Raw genomic sequence first — 20658 nt, forward strand, 5'->3', positions numbered from 1 at the left:
AATACATGCATATACATATATATACATATATATACTCCCCATACGGCCCATTCAATTTTCTACAAAATGGCCGCGTCATGACAAACGCTGATGATTAACTGGAATGAAAATGAATCACAAATATCGCCGAGTGTCCACAGTCAACAGAGAGCAGTTCCTCCCCGCCATTTTACTCGTATATGTATATCCCGAATACTGGAGTAAACAAATAAATTGGTAACTTTGGCCAACTTGCACAATCTAGAGCACAGAGACCAAAAAAGAGAGTGAAAAGCGAGGGAAACGCCGCAAGGAATGCGTTATCAGTGCGTGAGTTTCAATGATTAGATATGGTTAACTTTATCTGGCCGATAAGGAAATGTTTCACAATCGACTAGACAGCGACAGGTGAAAAGAGTTTTGGCAACGCCCCGATCAGTTCAGTTTTAGTTTTAGCTGAGCGGCTCGCTGCAACGAACGTGTTTTTCTGCCTGGTAATTGGGAAATAAATTCCAAAATTGGTGACAAAGTGATAAGAAGACTGATAAGCCTATGGCCTCCGAGCTGATGATATCATCAAGTGAAAATTGTTGAAGAAAACCAAGGAAAAATGGGATAAATTAAAGAAATATAGTGAAAACTAAAGCAATTTTGTAATGAAATTATAATGCTTCAATGATATTCAAGAAATAATAGTTGATTCCAGAAGAAGCCACTCCCTTATCATCTGTAATAGTGAAAAATTGTGAAAACTGCTGGAAAAACTAAGTGAAATATCCTAAAAATTGCTTTAAAAATAGTGAAAAGATTCCTAAAATATATCTTTAATTTTTCTTTTAGCAGTGAAACGAAAAAATTGAATTACGAATTACTATAAGTGCTAACGAAAGCGAGTGAAAATGCGCTTCAAACTATTTTTGGTTTGTGCGCTGGCCTGTGGCTTTATGGCCTATGTCCTGGCCAACGAAAACTTCTCCGTGGAGGAAGTGGAATTTGAGGATCAAATAATGAACGCAGTGCCGGTGGAGCAACCCAAGGCCCCAGCGAAACCCAAACCTCAGGCTGAATTTGTGGATGTACCAAAGGCTACACCCGATCCCAAGAAGGTGGTGGTGGTGAATCCGAGCACAAAACCATCAGTGCTCACCACCCAAAAGCCTGCCAAGAATGTGGGTGTTGGTGGCCAGAGGATGATACCTGTGGTGCATGTCGACAGCCGGGGTACGGATGATGTCCTGACTGTGGCCGGTTTGAAACCACAGGCCATGTCCGGAGCCCTCATCATGCCGAATGACTATCTGGGCGAGTTGTACGACGTGGACAACAGTGGTTACAATTGGGGTGAGTATTCAGTGTCCCTGCGCTGATTCAGTTAACATAGAATATTACTCATACGCCGCGTTGCCCGCTGGTTGGGCTATCTTATCGGGGCAGCAAGCTCAGTTGGCTTCAGCTCGGTTTAGTTACCAATATTTGCTCGATAACCTGTTCGCTGGCTCACCCACTCACCCACCTCGGGCAGGTGTTGTAAGCTCTCTTTTTCCAAGTTTTCCCTCTCTCTGTTTGGCTCCGATAAGATAATGCCCGGGTTGAGGCATTAAAAAGCTAACGATTCCCTTGTTTTCTGCTCCACCTTTTGGTCGGCAAACAAAACAAGTGCGTGGTACATGGGGTTCATGTATGTATATATAGACAGAGCAGTACATATCCCATATCTCTGTGGACATAAGAGAGCATTTGGAGTACATGGACTTGCGTGATTCAGTTTACAACCTCCGTTGGCAATTGCAAAAGCAACTCGTTTTATCATTCGCTCAGTACTGAAATATTGGCTATTCGGTAAGGGAATTGGATTTTTTCCTATATTAGTCAGAGGTCTTTGTTCGTCTGTGGTTATGCGATTAAAAGGGTTGGGCTTAGGTAGGTCTTATGTCAATGTTGTGAAATCTTAGTATCGGTTGATAAACTGCCGTCTAATATATGTTTAAGGATTAGATTTTATATACAATCAAAATCTAACAACTTTTAATATGACTCACAGCTTAAAATGTGTCATCATTAGTACAGTAACATTATCTAAAACCCAAAAAATAAATATGGAAGAGAGTTTTCTTGTTCCCAAAATTTGTTGTCCCAGTGAAAAAACATAGGTTTGCTTCATATATTGTATATTTGAAATGTCTTTAAAAGCTTAGACTAAACTTAGAACTAGAATTTGCGCTCGAATTGTCCTTGGGAACGCACAATTTGCACTGTAAACCGCCTCGGGGTCATTGGTCCTTGATGCCTGATCCCTTACGCACTCATCGAGATGCGTTGCTCGTACTCGGCGATGCGCATTCGTACAGGAACCACCAAACTGAGGTCCTCCATGATGGCGTGATGCTGGGGTCGCACAGTTGCGCTCGAGTTCTGCCGCGAAATGGTGGCCCGTGACTTGTCCATCGATGGCTTGCGGCGCAGCGAGCACTTGCGATGGCTGCCACCCTTGCCCACGCCCGTGGGCGTGGCAAATGGAGAGGGAACCGGAGCAGATGCACCCAAACGTTTGGGCTTGGGTGGTGGCACCATCTGGGTGGCGGTCATCTGGGAGCTGATGGAGCTCAGAGAGCTATTGCTACCGGTGGTGGTGGCAGCCACCTGGGGCCGACTTGAGCGCAACAGAGATATGAATCGATTTCGATGGGAGTTGGTATTGCCGGAGGACTCAAAGGTGTTGGTCAGCTTGTTGAAGAAGTTGATCTTGTCGCTGACAGTGGGTGCAACAGCAGCTGCGTCTGTTTCCTGTTGCAAGTGTTGGGGCTCATGTTGCGGTTGCAGTTGCAGTTGCTGTTGAACTTCCTCCTGCTGCATTGTGGCCTGCGGTTTGTTCAGCTCCACATCGGAAGCATTATTCCGTTTGGACATTTCCAGGACCTTTTCCCGCAACTCCATGGACCAGCGCTTCTGTGCTGTATGCAATTTGGGTCGCAGTGCTGGAATGCTCTCCGCATTCTGATTTTTGGTCAGCTCCAGGGAAAGTTGGCTGGTGAAGCGCGGTTTTGGCGTGGAAGTGACAGATGGCGCAGACATGTCCTCGTCAATGTCCATTTCCAGTTCGCTGATGAAGGAGTTGGAGGTTGAGGTGCGGGATGTGGAACCAGAGCCAGAGCCAGTGCTAGTGCCAGAGCCCAAAGCCATGGCACTGCCGAAGCCAGGAGACGCGGGATTCAGCTTGTAGTTGTAGAACTGGAAGTTAAACGTGCTGATGCTCATGTTGAATGCTGTTTTCAGACTGTGATGAAGTGGCCAGGAAACGTAAACTTATATAGTGTCTATCCTTGGGACTACCTGCTCTTACAGCAAGTCCTACCTGAAGTCTCTGCTAAATCCCAACAGCTGCTGCGGCTCAACTTGACTCGCCTGGGGCTGGATTCGGGGAAAACTACCTGAGCTGGGGCTCTGTCATAAAGATAAAAAAGGAAAATGGCAAGAGGCCAGATTTCCCGTGAAGCGCAACCCGAACACGCGAATTTTGCGTGTTTTCCGCGCACTAATTTTCACGAAAAAGACGGCAACTGCTCCGGTGCTAATCCGCGCACTTTTATGAGGAACTCACAAAAAGGATTAGCTTACGATTTACGATCCACTCTCGTCCTTTTCGGGGGCATTAATTCATAAATAGCTTAAAAACGCGACAGATGTTCTCTGGGATGTTCGAGAAATATTCCAACGATCTGGTTTTATGGTCCAATCTCTTCGCTCTGCTCTGTTGACGTTTCATTAGCTGGCTCATTACAATCAAAATCAATGCAATTAATGGCCAATAATTCACTATACACTCGGCAATTGACAGCTGGCAAAACAGAACAGGACAGCAAAAAGAGACAGGGAAGTGTGAAAACGGGTGGAAAAAGGGGAAATTATAAATGCAGGATACAACTGCAAATTGCACTTATTCAATGCAAATTGCGATAGACGGGCGAAATTAGTATGCACAAGGGAGAAAAAAGGTGCCACAGGGTCTTAATTAAATATCATAATTAATGGATGGGAGTTATTAGTGAAGCTTAAGGTTTAAATAACAGAAAATTACTGCAAAATGAAACATATATATTGGGTTTAAAGGAATACTAAACGGAATGAACGAAGAAGTTTACCAAAATTTCATTAAATAAAAACAATCTATTTAATAAAAGTTGTTAGATTTCAATAAACATATTCCGAAATAATTTTCTCTAATGTCTTTTGCTGTTATTATGCTGTAAACTAAAACTTTAAGAGCATTACAGAACAATTTCCCTTGGAAATTACTTTACATTTTCTTTACCATTCTGGATGCAACCTCAGTCCTCTCTCCAAGGAGATGTCAGAAATATTTGGAAATCCTTGCATAGAACACCTCCACAAAAACTTCGCCAGCAATTTAAGTTTCTGGTCAGCGTCAGAAGCAATATCCTTAAGCGGATCCACTGCCATTGCCACTGTCCGGGCTCGTGTTACAGGAGCAGTGTCCAATGGGAACCGTCAGCTTTGCACTTAATCAGCTTAAATTGCTTTAAAAGGCCAGCAGCAGGAGCAGGAGCACCAGCAGCGGTGAAAAGAAATTAGAAGAGCGGGAAGGAGAGCAAGAAAGGCAGGACAGAAATGAATATTAACTGTGACCTTTAATGGCCAAGTGCCCGGAACGTGGAAGTGGCCAGGGGATGTAGCCAAGTTGCAGCCAGAAAATGCAAAAAATGCAAAAGAGCCCCCGACGAAGCTGTGCAAAGTTTTCTTTTCACTTTATGCCTCCGTCGGCAGCCAGTGCTGGCTGGATAATATTGTGGAATTGAAAAAGTAATCTTCCGGGATTAGGCGTGAAATTATAATGATAGGCCAGAGTTCTCCCTACTAAGCTATTTGTCTTCGGCTCCTCTTTCTTCCGTAGATCCCAATAACAATGTTGCACCGCCCACAAGTCCTTCGACAGCGGCCGGAGGATATACCATTACCGCTGCCCGTCTAGCTGAGCTCCGGCAGACCTTTATGTACTGGTACTTCGACAAGGACATGTTCGGAGGACGCGCTGACTACCAGTTCGACATTCATGCCTCGATGACACAGCTCCACAAGAATCTTAACTTCCAGCTGCCATTCTATGGATTCCGCTTCAACTACACGAGGGTAAGTTTTTAATAATTTAATAGAATGGTATTAAGTATAAGTTTTAAGCTATAAGGATATCCTACATATATTCCTCCACCTTTTCAACAGCTCTCCCTCAACGGCTACTTGGAGTTCTCGGATCCTCCAGAGTATCTCACATATCCTCTGGTTTTCCCGATCAAGGACTGGCCTGCCAAGCGGGATCCCTCCTTCATGGGCATCTTCTTCAGCAAGTGCCGTGTTGGCCGCATATATCCCTCCGATATTGACCAGCGCACGCCCGGCGTCTACTTCCGGTGAGTCTAACATACATCCCTGAATCATGGCATTCATGACATCTCTATCTAACCATTCGCCATTCCACTGCCCCCGTTTGCATTTATTTGCTAACCATATTTATTTGCCTTGTTTCTCGTGGCATTTGCATATTCAAAATCAGCACCGAGCACGCGCCAGGGAGAAAGTATTTATACGTTTATATATTCGTTCTACGTGCGACTGAAAACTAACACAAAATAGCCAGTTAGCTGCTGGCATGAGTGTGTGTTATGTATACACTCCACTCTTCATTTCCGGTTGCTCCATTTTCAGGCTGCATTTATGCATATGGGTTTCTAAAGGGTATGATTTATTAAGCAGAGAATTCGGCAAAACCACTTGTTTTACTTTAAAGCGATATATTTTGTTGAAAGAATGTTTACTTAGCTTAAAAGTTATTCAGTTTACTCGCTTGTCAAGAGTTTTGTTTTCAGTTCATTTATAGAAGAGAATATAATATATTTATAAGAGTATAGAAATATTCACTGGTAGAATATTTAAACCTTCAGCATTGTTTGTCATGGATATTGTTTCGGTGCTCGTTACTGTCATTTATGGCCCCCGTATTTTTGCATTATGTGCATGGCGGTTACCTGTTTTCTGTTGCTCCATAATGTCCTTCGGCAACTGTGGCACTATCTGCTGCCAGTGGATTTCCTTCTCCATTATGTTTATGTCGATGCGTGCATTCATTGCAAATTTGATGGTCCAATAGTCCTGCTGCATTGTTCAGGACTCATTGCAAGGAAAATATCATAAAATGCCGTTCAACCGGTGAATCCTGTAAAGGAATTTCCATACTGATGCAGTTGGAGAAGAATGCAAAGCTCTCTGTGATCCAATTTGTCTCTAATTATATTCAGTTGGCCCTGCACTTTCCGAGGACAATGTTTAAATTTATACAAGCATGAGTTTTCTTTTTTTTTATGTTTCCTATTGCTGTTTTTTGCGGGCTTTCCATGGCTAATTATGCAAATGAATGCCAGCAGGGGGTTAAAAGTTATTTGTGGGCTATTTATGTGGGTTGCCAACGGCAAGAGCGGTAGCATCAAAAAATAAAGCCTTTACAAATTCTGTAATCCCGGGAAACAAAAAAAGCCAGCCACTCAAAAATGCATTAATTAGTTAAAGCCAGAAAGTTCCATCTTAAATCACTGGCTGGCTAGTGGTTAACCCTTAGTTTTGTGGCGGATTTCGCTATTTGGAGCATAAATTATAGCTACATGCTTTCAGTAGCCTCAAATTTCATGACTTTCAGGGAAATGTGAAAGAAAAAACTGAAAGACAGAGCATAAATTTCTGCAAAATGACACAGAATGACAAGTCTGTTGAGGGATGTGTATGCTTGTTCTGGAATTCAAATATAAAAGCTGAAGAAAAAAGGTTTTGAATGGTTTAATCAATTTGACAGCTTTATGAATGTTTTAAAGCATTGGGAGATAAATGTTTTGCTATTCAGTTTTTGCTCTCTTTCACTGTTCTTTTCAGAGGATGTAGATTGTTGTCAACACTTTGCGTTGGCCTGGCTGATAAATTGCCACAACGGAGCAATTAACATCCTGCGAACTGCACAAGGAGCAGGAAAAAAGCGTGTACTCTTCTATGCAATTTTTATAGTTTTATAGTTTTTAACACAGACCGACAATATGTCAAACTTGCTCCGCATAACTCGTTCAATGGCAAAAAAACCCCCTTAGAGTCCACGGTCAACCAGTGACATTTAATTGTCTTTGACTCGGGCATAGCGCTATCAAGGGAAAATGCTCAGCCAAACTTTGATGAGAACACTGAAAGAAAGTTTCAGAGATCTATATTTAAATATATTTTTTTACGAGAATTAATAAAAGTTTAAACATCAACAAGTATATTATTAATTTACAAATTCTTAAGTCTGTTTATAGCTTGACGAAAAGGTCTTTCTATATTTTTCTTTATAATTTTATCTTGCACATAAAATTGATATAATTATTTTCTCTCACTGCACCTGCGTGTGGCTGTGCTGGAGTGTGGACAGTGAGTGGAGCTGTGACTGGAATTTAATTTAAATAACTTTGCATGGTGCAAAAGATAAAGAAGCCAGGCAGAGCAAGAGAACTGTGAAATGCGAGCAATGTAAAATTGCTGCCCACCCTTCTCCCGGGAAAAAACACCCTTCCCAACTTTCCCCTCTTACACACACCTCTCCCCTCAATCGACAACTTCTGCTTATAATTATTTCGCATCAATTTAATTACACGCTCACAGTTAGTGTTCAGCGTTGGATTAGCTCAAAGTGCTGGGCGTCGCGCATACGCCACGTTGTCCGCCGTCCAATTTGAGCATTAAATTCATTATGAGCGTACGTTTAATTACACACGCAAACGTTTAGCGAATAAAAACTTAATGCCAAGTGGGGTGTCGTTTGTTCAGGTTTTTTCCCAGGGTGTTTTGGGTTATGTGTTTTTTCTTTCTTTTCATTTCCTGACATGTGTTAAACGCTTCAAACTTTGTCAGCAATGTGTGTGGGTTGTATGATTTCCGTTTGGTGTAAATGTGCGTTGCGCTTTTAATTGTTTGTTTGCCAAGGGTCGGCAAGAAACGGAATCGTAATTGCCGGCCAACCTTTGCGCAATTAAAACATTTTTGGCAGGAGCAAACAATGGGTCAAAGGTGTCAAAGGGAATTGTTGATTAAAAGGCGGGGAGAATTCCCCAGTTTGGGCGGTTATTTAATTATACTCTGTTCTGAAAAAATTGTTTTGCTTCAAGATAATATAGTTTATAGCTTAATTAAAAAATTAAGAGAGCTTTGTTATACTGTAAAAATTGAAGTGATAATGTTAATAAACTTAAAACAATGAGATGGAAGGCAGATTAAAACATTTTAAAATGTATTAAAGACCTACAAACTAAAATCACATATTGCTTTTATCTTTAACTGTAATATTTTCCAGCACTTTTCCTCATTCACATAAACTTTAAGAACAGAAGCTTAGCAGTGAAAAGTGTTCCTTTTAGTTAACCGAAAAGTTTCTTTTGCCAACAACAAACAGTCTTTATTCTTTATAACCGTGGCGCCATAATAATGCCGCTTCATTATTCCCTTTTGCCAATCATAACAAGAACCTGCGCACCCCCCTTTCGTCCTTTGTCCTTGGCGGGGCCATTTGCAAGTCTCGGTTTGCATTTTGCTTGCGAGGCAGAAAGAGAACGCTTTCCGCGCGATGGCTCTGCAGCTTACATGCAATTTTCGCCATTTTCTTTAAGTACAGCCATTGTTTCACTTTCATTTACACCCGAGATGGAATTGGGCCACACGGCCAAGACTAAGACGGAGACGGAGACATGGCTGAAAAGGAGGATAAGGAAAGGATAAGGAAGGGAGCGGGTCGCGGGTCGAAGCCTTCCATGCAAAAGCGGCGAAAAGGCATTTTAACCTACAAATGCAGACAAAACTGTGGCAGCGCCCGAATGTATGCAATAAAGTACATAATGGCGCAGTTCAAGAAGTGGAAAGCGTCGGGTCTTTGGGGGGTTAACATGGAGGCGGAGGCAAAAATGGGAGCTCGACTTGGTTACGTATATAAATATGTGAGCCTCCGAGTTTCTATTACTTTTTTTTCGTGACTCTTTCTATGGCTGCACAGAGGGAAAATAAGTAGTAAAACTAAGGAGTTTTTATAGGATTGAGTATAACATAAGCTTAAAATATTCACATTCTCTGAATTGATATTTATTGATATTTTTATATATTATAAGTTTTTCAATAATTCAAAGCTAAAAATCTCATAACTAAGCCAAAAATGCATTAATTTCACTTCGGGAAGCTTTCTTATGCTAGTTTTTATTATTTTGTACATTTTTTGACAATTTTCACGATGTAACGCCTTATAAAATTTTCAAATTTTTGAACAAAATTAATTTAGCTTGGAAAGGGCTAGATCGATTCAGCTATTGATGCTGATCAATAATATATATAATTTATAGGGTCGGAAATGACTCATTCACTGTGTTTTAAGCTTCTGACTTTAATAATAATACCCTGTAAGGGTAGAGGGATAAGACTTTACTTTTAGTGGAAAACTCTTTACTGAATACTGGATTCAAGTAAGGGAATTAATATTGTTAGCAAGAAGAACTATTATTTATAAAGAATAAAAATAGTTAATGTAGAAACCAACCGATTTCATCAAAATATTTTTTAAAATTGTCTAAATTACCCTGAAATAAATATTTTATTTATTTAAGAATTTTCTCGCAGTGCCTGTATAAATGTGTGTGGCTTTTTGGCTTACTTACACGTAAAAGTTGCCGAGTCTGTGGCTGTTTTTGGCTGCTGCGCGCGCATTTCTAGGCTGAGTGACAATTTTCATTTCTTTTTTTATTTTTTGTAGACCGAATGTCAATTGCAGACTTTTAAAGTTCTTTTTTTTGCACAGAGCAAAGCAGATGATAAACTATGCCAGTGTGGGACTGTGTGTGCGGTTATCTTCTTCTTTTGGCCCTGGCATGCGGTTTTTGCACATTTTCAGCAAACGTTTTTTGCTTTTCTTCTTTTATTTTTTTTTTGTTTTTTTAAGCCTGCTCTGCCAGGAAGGAAAGTGTAATTTTGTAATTTATTTCCATTGCCAGCTGCTGCCAGTTATAATTTATGAGACCCTCAAATATTGAAAATTTAATGCATGTACACACGGGTATGTGTCGGATCATTATGGCTGCATTATGAGTATTTATTATGGAATTGTTCAAGTGTTAATAAATATGTGTATAGTTGGATGGAGGGGTAAATGGCCTCCACTTCACTGCCTTTGCTGCTCATATTTGTTTGCATTTTCATCTATGTGAGTGTGTGGGTGGGGGTGTGATGGGTGTCGGTGTGGGTGTGGGTGTGAATGCACGAACAAATGCCAAAGGAAAATCAATAAAATGTTACCGGTCAAATGCAAATAGAAAATGGTACACATTCATCTTTGTTTGCCAGAAACACAGACATTCTGTAGGAGCATAACGAGTTTTTCGATTTCAATTGTTATAGTTCCAAATGAATGTCCTGGCGCCTGGGAATTAGTTTACCCAAGGGAATACTCTATAGTAAGGGCTTTTATTCAATAATTTATTGAACGTAGTAAAGGTACGGGAAAATATTGAATTATACTAGAAATATTAGAATTAATTTAGCTGAATTGTAATAGGATTAAATTAGTGGTAAACAGTTTTAGTTTAGTAAAGCGAGCAAGCAATTCAACAAGTTTAAAGTGATTCTCTTCATTGTAATTCGGTAATAACACCTTTTAAGTAAGTACATAAATTCCTTAAATTGTAGTAAACCTACATTTCACTTTCTAAGGTTTTTTTTATTAATGAGCATAAGTTTACTGAATTCAATAAAACCGTTTAGATCTGAGCTACAATATAATACTGATTGCCTGTTCATTGTTAATTTTATCAATACATTTTTGACATGAAAACACCTGTCATAAAATAATCAAAATAAACCGAACAGCAATGTTTTATATTCAACTAAATTTGGCAAAAATCCTTTACTCTTTTTTCATTTAAAATTCAATTTGAATATATCCATTATTTATTTCCATTTCGAATTCTATGGAAATGCCTCCCCATTAGGTGGGATAGTGAGTTTTTAGTTCGCTTCTTCGACACGCACATGAACATGTTTATATTGAGCCGGACGCTTCATTTGCTAAGCCTCTTATGTCGGCCAGAGAAGCTTTGCCAATCCCCTCCTCAATTGTCCACCTCTCGGTTAGGTCGGAGCAATTCCAATGCAATTGTCCGGCAATGAAAACTCGGTTAAGTTGGATCGATGTGGCCAACTTCAAATCAAAAGGCTGCTGCAGGATAATAAAAAAATTTCGCCCTTTGGTAAATCGGCTTAAGATTTATTTGTCTGGCAGGGAGAATGGCTTTTGTCTAAGCATATTCCATTGAGCTCGGTTGTAATTTAACCCAAACTGGCTTAAAGCAATTTATGAGCGCGAGAATGGGAACAGTTTGAAGTGCTTCAGCCGGCGGCTGTATGGGGTGCTCGCGGCGTATGCGTAATGAATAATTAAAGCATATAAATCATACGCCACGTTGCCGCAGTGGCGTCGCCAATGTGTCGGCCGTCGATACGGATTCCCATACCCACCCATCCCCCAACATTGGCCCCTGAGAAACACACTTGAAAGTGCTCACGAGAGCGTAAAATAAATAAAATGTTTATGAAAATATGCCTTAGCCGAGAACGTAATGAGGAGGAGCAAAAATCAGTATCTCTGTCCCCCCCGCCTGCGTTCTGATTTATATGCCGAACATCGAATCCATTTATCATCCAGCCAGACGCCAACCGAATTTCGTTTTGCATATACTCCTGGCTCCTTGCTCCTTAATTTCCCATCGCACATGAGCCGGAAACTGACGCAGAAACCATTCCTACTTGCAGCGTGGAACGTGATCTGATGGGTCGCACGGACCGCTTCGGTGTGGAGGTGCGTGAGCGCACCATGTGGGATATCCGACAGGGCGTCGTTGGCGCCGATACCTTCATTCCCAAGCATGTGGTGATCGCCACCTGGAAGAACGTGTCCTTTGCCGGTGGCATCGATAACTCCCTCTTCACGGTGAGCTAAGATTTATTGCCGAATTTGATTTATTGCCGAATTAAACAGCAATCTTATTTTATCAATAACAAATATAAGTTCAATATTAAATTTAAAATTACTATCCCATAGACAAACACCTTCCAAATGGTCCTGGCCACCGATGAAGTCTACACCTACATTATCTTCAACTATGCCATCCTCAACTGGCTTTCCCATACCGAGGCTGGAGGAGATACAACCCAGGGAGCTGGCGGTGTTCCTGCATTTGTAAGTGGTCCTTGAACATCCTCTACTTCTAGTTTTTTTGTTTATTTCCATTCTGTCGGTTGGCACTCAATTAAACAGTTGACTTCGAAGGAAACTTTTTCCTAACTGATTGTGAGGGAAGGGTTGTAGTTTCCCCAGGATGTTCTGTTCTGTTTGCTTAGGTGATTCGTAGGGCAATCAAAAAGAATTTGTAACGAGAAAGTGAAGTTTTTGTGGCTGAGAGTTTGTAAAAAGGAATTTCTAAAGAAAATAGGAGTGTGACCCATTTTAAAGCTTGAATATAATTATTAAGTTTTTGAAGTATTTAATAAATATTCATACTTTACATATAGATAATTATGTAACCAAAGTTCTTAATTAGTTTCAAGTTTCACAAGTAATATTTACCTTTAAATTTCTTAAGATATCTATTCAAGCACCACTTGTAATAATTACAATTATCGTTTACTCTAATTATTTTATGTTTGCTAAACCATTTTGCGAGTCGAGTCCTCTTCAGCCTGCAGGCACTTGCAGTAATTAAACGCACAATTTAAACTTTGCCTAAGCCCCGAAACACACTAATGGCCAACTTTGTGAACAGTTAATTAAATGTGTGAGAGATCCGCATGCATGTGCATTTAATTGCAATGGGCCAAGACCACCCTCTGCACATAATATTTCCATTTACTGATGAGTGAACTTTACCCCCGTTTTCAGGTCGGTTTCAATGCAGGAAACGGCACTCAGGCCTACGAGTACAAGCCATACAGCCAGAACATGGTGATTAGGGACTTGGCCATTAGAGGATGGGCCAACGGATTCCCGGGACGTCATATATTCCGCGTGGACGAGCAGATTCTAATTGGTTCCTGCAACAAGGATATTGGTAGGTTCAACAGGGATCCTTTCCATTCGGATACCGTAACTAATTATAATTTATATTTAATTAGATGCTGCTTTGCTGCCATTGACTTTTGCCCCCGAATCCGGCAACATGTTGGGTGGTCAGGTGGTAAATATCACCGGACCGTGCTTCGATCCAAACATCCGGGTGACTTGCCATTTCGATACGGAATCTGTGTTGGGTACCTATGTGGATAGGAATCGTGTTATCTGCGTGCAACCATACCTCAAGGCCGAGGGCTATATCCGTTTCCAGATCTCTGTGGGCACGCAGCGTTTCAAGTGGCGCGGCAAGTACTTTGTGGAGACTCCGGCCGCTGCCACCGAGAAGATCTTCTTCGCCACCGATGATGTGCACAAGAAGAATCCCGCCGAGATCCGCATCACGTGGGATCGCTACAACATGACCTCCAACCTGAATGCCAATGTGATGATCTCGCTGTGGGGTTACCGTGAGACCAAGATCGAACCTCAGCTGGAGTACATTGATGTGATCGAGGCTAGCTATTCCAATACTGGCAGTTATGTGATCACACCCTCGAATTATTTGAACCGCAACAACATCAACCGGGACATGCAGTTTGGCTTCCTTCAGATCAATCTCACCCAGCCCGAGCAGTATTCCGGCCTCTCCATTAGTCCGTGAGTAGAAAGCTAAATAAATGAACTAATTTTAAGCTAAGAATTTAGTAATTATAAGGGAGGAGAAATATTTTAGGTGGAAGCTAACGTGGGTTTTATGTTTACATAACTTTCTCCTACTGCTTTCATTTATTACAAATAAAAGAAATGGTTTTAAATTGCGGTGTGAATTTAAAAAAATCTTAGAAAAGTACTCACTCTAATTACAACCAACTTCCTACTAGTTTTTCCTTCAACTTTATATAGCCAACTTAATGGGAAATAATTTATTCAGTCAGTTGGTTTAAATTGCACTTCCCTCAATCCCTTCCAGATTCCATTGTTATTATGTTTTAATTGGTTCTTGGTTGTCTCAATGTGTCAGCTCAGTGTCGAGTGCCTGCCGCTCCGATGGACGTATGGTCTATCCCATGTTTTTATTCAATTTGTCGGGGCAATTTCAATGACAATGAGACTGGGCTGAAATGCACTTTGGTTGTGCCACCAGATTCCACCATCATTTCCAACAACAACATCATCATCACCATCGTCATCCACTCAAGCTTCAATCAATTTGCTCTGGCTGGAACGAAGATTGCTTATTATGACAGCCTGTAATTGCGAGACATTCTCGGAGCTAATCAATAATGGAAATGTGTTTTTAATGGCCTCGGCCAGTGGTAATCGCCAGCATTTTTGTCCGCCAGCTTTCGCATTTAAGCCTTTCACGTTCACATCCTGCAATTATTTAGCACTTAAACCCGAATCATCTTCCGACCCATAAAAAATTTGTTGTTCCAATATACAAGCTGTATCTGGGCTTGAAATTTGAGTGCTGTTCATTCGGAACATTAGGCTTGCACAGAGATTGAATAAATTGATTGAATATAGAACTAAAATTAAAGAAAACCTTTATATAAAGGTATCATTTGTTAAAATTCCATCAACTTAATTTCTTTGCATATAAATATTTCATAAATTTAAGTGATAGATGATTGTCTGATTATGGACCATAAACCATTCCCCTGATTTCTCTTAGTGTTTCCCTGAAGACGCAATATAAAACCATTTCTTCTCTCTTTTTTTTGGTTTATGGCACCTTTGGGTGTCGTTAGCCGGGTCCAAAGTGGCCGTGGGTGGGTTCTGGAATAAATTGTTAGCATTGTTTCAACATTTAATTTCCATTTGATGGCCGGGTAATTGTGAAAACTTAATGAAAAATATCACCATGGCAGCAGTGAGCGGGGCTAACTAGGCGTCGCCTAATGGTGAATTCGTGTTGCTCGTCAAAAGCGGAGTCCTTGGTCCTTGTTTATTAGCTGTCATTGTGCCACCTGTACGAATGGCTGACGGGGCGTATGATTAATGTCAGCCATGGAAATGAATCTTTGGCTCACAGTTTCACAATGCATTTTCACCATTTTCGTTTTCAATTTCCCTCGCAGAATCCTGTGGTCCCGCCCCATACCATTGGGCTGGTATATGGCACCCCAGTGGGAGCGACAGCACGGAAAGCGCTGGCCGCGAGCTCTCTGCGATAATTGGATTCGCAGCGACCGATTCCTCAGGTAAGACTCAACAAATATGCATTTGCATTTGCCGCGCTAATTAAAAGCAACCCAACGCGAAGGGGGGAAATTGGACGCGAACTCGGCCATATCGCCTGGACCCTGCCTTCTAATTAGCGCAGGATTACAATAAAGGGACTTTCCCTAGACTAAAAATCATTGTGCCGCTTCGCTTTGCAGGAACTTTGCCGCCGATTTGCCCCTGTGTCCCTGCACCCTTGACCAGGCGGTCCTGGACAAAGGACGCTTCCGGCCGGATCGTGAGTGCGACAAGGACTCGAATCCCAGCTGCCTGCGGCATCGCGGAGCCATCCATTGTGTGGTCAGTGGAACGCCAGTGTAAGTATCTAGGAATAAGTAATTCTTGATTCTATTTTAAATACTTTAATATCGAATAGTGCCCAAGGAGCTGAGCAGCAGTGCTGCTACGATCGTTATGGCTTCTTGATGCTGACCTATGACCAGATGTGGGGCTCTCGTCCTCGTCGCGTTCACAACCTGGGCAAGATGCCCTGGAACGAGGCCAGCAAGGTGCCTTCCCTGTCTATGTGGTTCCATGACATGCGTCCCTTCTATTCCTGCTGCTATTGGCAAGAGGAACAGGCAGTTGGCTGTGAAACCTATCGCTTCGAGCGTCGTCCTTCGCAGGATTGTGTGGCCTATCAGGCGCCTGGAATTGCCGGCGTCTTTGGAGATCCTCACTTTGTGACCTTTGATGGACAGGCGTACACCTTCAACGGATTGGGAGAGTTTGTTTTGGCTCGCAGTGTGGATGAGAGCAACAGGTTCGAGATTCAAGGACGATTCCAGCAGCTGCCCAATAATTATTATGGCGAGGTGAAGGCCACACAGTTGACTGCGATGGCTATGCGAGGCAATACAACCACCACGATTGAGGTGCGTCTGCGTCCTTTGCATGCCCGTTGGCGTTATCGCCTGGATGTCCTGGCCGATGGTCGTCGGGTGTACTTCGATCGTGAGAGCTTGAAGTTCCAGCACTTTGACGGAGTCACCGTATACACTCCTACCTACCTGCTCAATCAGTCCCAGGTGGTGGTGCAGTTCGATGCGGGCATTGGCGTGGAGGTGGTTGAGAACGAGGGCTTTATGACTGGTCGAGTTTTCCTGCCCTGGAAGTTTATAGTGAGTCTTTGTCTACTATAAGATATAACATTGTTTTTAAATATGTTTTTCCTATTTTACTCCAGAACAAAACAGCTGGACTCTTTGGCAATTGGAGCTTTAACAAGCTGGATGACTTTATGCTACCCAATGGCCAGGTGGCTACTCTGAACCTGAACGACCTTCGCAGCATCCACACCAACTTTGGCATCAAATGGATGCTCACGGATCGCGAGGTTCCTGGCGTTGGAGCTGCTCTCTTCACCCGCGAATTTGGAAGGATGTCCAGCTACTATGCAAACGCCACCTTCCTGCCGAACTATGTCCTGGATCCTGCCGACTTCCTGCCTGCCAATCGTACTTATGATCTAGAGAGGGCCGAGGAGCTGTGTGGAGAGTGCATGCAGTGCCAGTATGATTATGCGATGACCCTCAATCGAGATTTGGCGCATTTCACAAAGAACTACTATGACACTATAGTCAATATGCAGTCGGAGAATTCGAAGTAAGTTATTAGATCTAAATAGAATTTTATGCTATGTTTCTTAAACACTATTTTTTGAGAAACCCAATACTAATCTTTAATATTTTCCCTCCTTAGACCTGTTATATCCTGTGGTGTGCTGCAAACCCCTCGATTTGGTCGCAAGCTCAGCTTTGATTTCATGCCAGGAGCCAAGGTGTCCTTTGAGTGCAATGAAGGCTTTATTCTGGTAGGAGATCAAAGGAGAGAGTGTTTGGCCAATGGTCTTTGGAACGTTCCCGAATACGGTTATACCGAATGTCTGCGTAAGTACTTATAAATTAATAATATTCATTTTAAAGAGAGACCATTTCTTAATTGTTAATTACTTGTTTCAAATCATACTGACTGACTGAATTAAGGAAGTTATTGGTTTAAAACGTCATATAAATGTTACCAAAATTATACTTACAAAGCGTTTAGGAATGCCATTAATAATCTTTAAATTTCCTATGATAAATAAAATATAAATTTTGTTCAAAGTTTAAAAATACAGTCAGTAAGTAGATTATTTTATAACTAACCCTTAATATCGATACCAATTCTGTCCTCTGACCCTTTGCTGACCTTACGCTTCCGCTTTCCCCGTGCAGGTGAGGTGTACTACACGCGTCGCGTCGCTTTCATTGCAATTGGCATTATCTTCCTGGTGATCTGCCCCCTGATGCTGTGCATCGTCTGCGGCGTATACCGCTACCGCCAGAAGCAGCTGAAGGAGGATCCGCAGTGGCAGATGCCGATGCTGCCCAGGTCGAGAGCCAGCTCCGCAAGGAATTTGCGGACGCTGAACTATGACGATGATAGCGATACGGATGCGAGTACGCTGAAGAAAAGTAGGTCCTACGACAAAGTATATCGCACGAACGAACCATTACCAGGCAAACCGCAAATTGATTTTCCAGCTAAGAAATGGGATCTGGATGAGAACGATGAGGACGTGACCTCCTCGGAAGGTAGTGAGAATAGAAACAGCTCCAAGCTGGCCAAGGACATTTCCTACATTAATCCGAACGTAACCCACGTAACAGGTGAGAAGCCGAAGCAGTCGGGTCGCCGTTCCCTGCGCTCTCCCTCTGGCACGGAGCTGGATCAGCAAGGAGAGCACGATGATCCGAACCACCATCCGGATGAGGACGATGACTTCGATGAGGCCGATGTCCATGGTGGCACCATCCACCCGGCGGGCTACCATCAACCACTGTCGCCGGAGGAGGCCGATCAGCTGCATCGTCAGCAGTACAGCCCGACCTTCAGCGGCCTAGACAGTCGCACCAGCGGGGCCAGTTCCATCAACTATACCCCGCAGCAGCAGGCAGCGGTCCAGAATCGCTTCGGAGGAGTGCCAGTCCTTCCCAGCAATACGCAGTACTTCAGCGGAACTCCCCAGGGAGTGCCCCTGAGAACAGCACCGACGCCGCTGACCCAGGACAGCGGCCTGCCATCCCCACCGCTGGCCACCTCGCCCACTCCCTCGGTGCAGAAGTCCACGGAGGTCTAGGAGGTCTCATCCGAAGAACATCGCCCACCTGCCCCTAGCTGCAAAGTTCAAATACTAAAAGCCACCCAATTAATAACTAGATTTAAGAAACTTTGCCTTTGCCTCTTTACCTGTACGCCATGACCCCCATTAAGTAGGGCTGCCAGCGACTTGTGAAAGTCAAGGTGCTTTCCCTCTGCAGCTCTGCCCTAAAACCCATATAAAATAGTCCCAGCTGTTTATCACAATCGCAATAATTAAGCATAAACCAATCGTTAAGTCATCTATCTGTATTTAATTCGGCCCAGGTAAATCATCATCGTTTTGTATTGAATAAAACACCAACACACTTGTTTATAGTACTTTACACATTAACAATTCTCGTATTTAATAATGATCCTGATTCTTGTTTTCCTTGCAGGCGGAGTTGATAATGCCAATTGTTACATGAAAGTTGACACTTCGCAGGGTTTACTTAGTTTGCAATGTCAGTCAATTTTCTGTAATAATTTGTAGTAAAAGCTGTGGTAATTACACTAGACAACATATTAATTGAAGACAAAATAATCACTACAAATAGCTTTAAGCTCACAATTAAAAAAACAGAGTAGAGGAAAAAGTACAAATTTGCAAGATAAATAACTGCATGTCAGACATTTTGTCAAGAAGAGATTTTTAATGAAATTGAACTCAGAATAATATAAATATAAAACACTACACACAGAGCACAAAATGGGAGGTTTAATTTATACTTGATTTGAATATAAAATTAATTAGACATTGTTTTTATACGCTAAAAAGCTGTTATAATTTACTTTTTATATTTTAAATTACATTTTTAATCCACCTACTATCCCCATATTGTTGTTCAGTGTATTCTCCTCAATGCAATGGCAGTGCAAACACGAATTACATGAAATTTATAACGAAGCAATAAGACCGAAGCCAGAGACATTAATCTTCGACTGTCACTCGGTTGATTCTTTTTTTTAAGCAGTGTCTCATTGTTGTTTTTCTGCTGCTGCTGCTGCCACTGTTACCACTGCCACGCCCATTCACTCCACCTACGCCCACCCATGGGGGAAGAAATGTATTGTGTGCATTACGCCAATGTCAATCAATCTTGAGCAAATTGATGGACAAGTTGCCGTTACTTATGTCCGCTTGTCCGCTGTTGCTGTTGCTGATGCCACTGCTGAATCCTTCGTCCTTTCCATCAATGTGCCAGTATGCAGCGTTTGTCTATCCGGGAATAGAACCAAACAACAATGGCAGGACGAAACGAGCTCGAAAACCAGGCGACTATGTAGTTTTGAGCCTTGAGGGGTTAAGGTGGGAGGAGTGGACGTGGACTGCCGGATGGCTAGATGGATGGCCTAGTTGGTGGCTTAATTTATGAACAGCAGAGGTAACAGAATTTTACCCAGAAGCTACAAAGCTAAAAATACACCTGAAAACTTGACCTGAAAGGAGAGACAATAAAATAGTGGTTACATTTTTTTCTTTCTTCGTATATATTCGAATGAAGCTAAATAATTGAACTTGTGTTGAAAAAAGTTACTTTATTAAAATAAGAATAAAAGTGTAACATTTTAAAAAAGTTCAATATGTATTTAAAGCGGTTCCTTCATGTAAAATTATATATTTCCTATTAAAAAACTTTTGCAGGACACGAGGAGCAATCGGCCCGAGTTGCAAGCATCTCTCTGGGCCTGGTTCTGCTCATCCTGATTCCCAGCTTGCTGCTCCTGGTTTGTGGAGCGAGTTATTGGATTCGCGAACGAATCGCACGGGAGGAGGAGGAGGCTGCCCAGGCTTTGTTGCCCAAATCCAAGTGGCAGAAGTCGAAACAACATGTAATTTGATTAGCACATTGATGAGCTGACGCAGACGTGCGATCGTGGGCTGAATAAGAAATTGCAGGACGCGGATTTACAGCCTCAAACGTAATTACAGAATTTCATTTTCAAAGAAACGACACGCATCAAACTTTATTTATTTGCCACAAAATAAAAAGAAAATAATAACAAAAAGAAATTTAATTTATTTATGACAATATTTCTGATTTGCAGGCTTTATTTATGAAAAAGCTGTTTAAGAATTGTATGCTTTACTGGTATGTATAAAAAATAATACAAAATATTTAGTTAATCATAGTATTCTGATTAAAACTATAATGCCTTGCATA

The 20658-nt window shown here is 41.9% G+C and overlaps 2 protein-coding genes across 5 annotated transcripts; one reads left to right on the forward strand and one right to left on the reverse strand.

Moving 5' to 3' along the window:
* Positions 1-389: 389 nt before the first annotated feature.
* Positions 390-20445, forward strand: mesh (sushi domain containing 2 mesh). Of its 4 annotated transcripts, XM_020955907.2 has the most exons (16): positions 390-473; positions 820-1320; positions 4889-5124; positions 5215-5402; positions 11848-12025; positions 12137-12274; positions 12974-13142; positions 13207-13801; positions 15226-15348; positions 15529-15687; positions 15747-16491; positions 16557-16975; positions 17072-17259; positions 17587-17826; positions 17896-17946; positions 18022-18837. In XM_020955907.2, the coding sequence occupies exons 2-16, from the start codon at positions 879-881 to the stop codon at positions 18489-18491; spliced, it is 4341 nt and encodes a 1446-aa protein (XP_020811566.2). In that variant the 5' UTR covers positions 390-473; positions 820-878; the 3' UTR covers positions 18492-18837. The 4 variants fall into 4 exon arrangements, with proteins under 4 accessions (XP_020811566.2, XP_020811564.2, XP_086696704.1 ...); XM_020955905.2 differs by having other exon boundaries at positions 17587-17946; XM_086840578.1 differs by lacking the exons at positions 17587-17826; positions 17896-17946; positions 18022-18837 and adding an exon at positions 20139-20445.
* bnk (bottleneck) lies at positions 2152-3234 on the reverse strand. The gene has a single exon (XM_020955908.2). The coding sequence runs from the start codon at positions 3232-3234 to the stop codon at positions 2275-2277; it is 960 nt and encodes a 319-aa protein (XP_020811567.2). The 3' UTR covers positions 2152-2274.
* Positions 20446-20658: the final 213 nt, after the last annotated feature.

This window comes from Drosophila serrata, unplaced genomic scaffold, assembly GCF_035046125.1.
Source record: "Drosophila serrata isolate PLE 108 unplaced genomic scaffold, ASM3504612v1 contig_382, whole genome shotgun sequence".
Classification (NCBI taxonomy): Eukaryota; Metazoa; Arthropoda; class Insecta; order Diptera; family Drosophilidae; genus Drosophila; species Drosophila serrata.

Bases quoted from the DNA above. Each gene is read 5' to 3' on its own strand.
- mesh (XM_086840577.1), top strand. From the start codon at position 879: ATGCGCTTCAAACTATTTTTGGTTTGTGCGCTGGCCTGTGGCTTTATG. The intron at 12,275-12,973 runs GTAAGTGGTCCT...CCCCGTTTTCAG, and splicing joins CTGGCGGTGTTCCTGCATTT to GTCGGTTTCAATGCAGGAAA. The intron at 16,492-16,556 runs GTGAGTCTTTGT...ATTTTACTCCAG, and splicing joins TCCTGCCCTGGAAGTTTATA to AACAAAACAGCTGGACTCTT.
- bnk (XM_020955908.2), bottom strand. From the start codon at position 3,234: ATGAGCATCAGCACGTTTAACTTCCAGTTCTACAACTACAAGCTGAAT.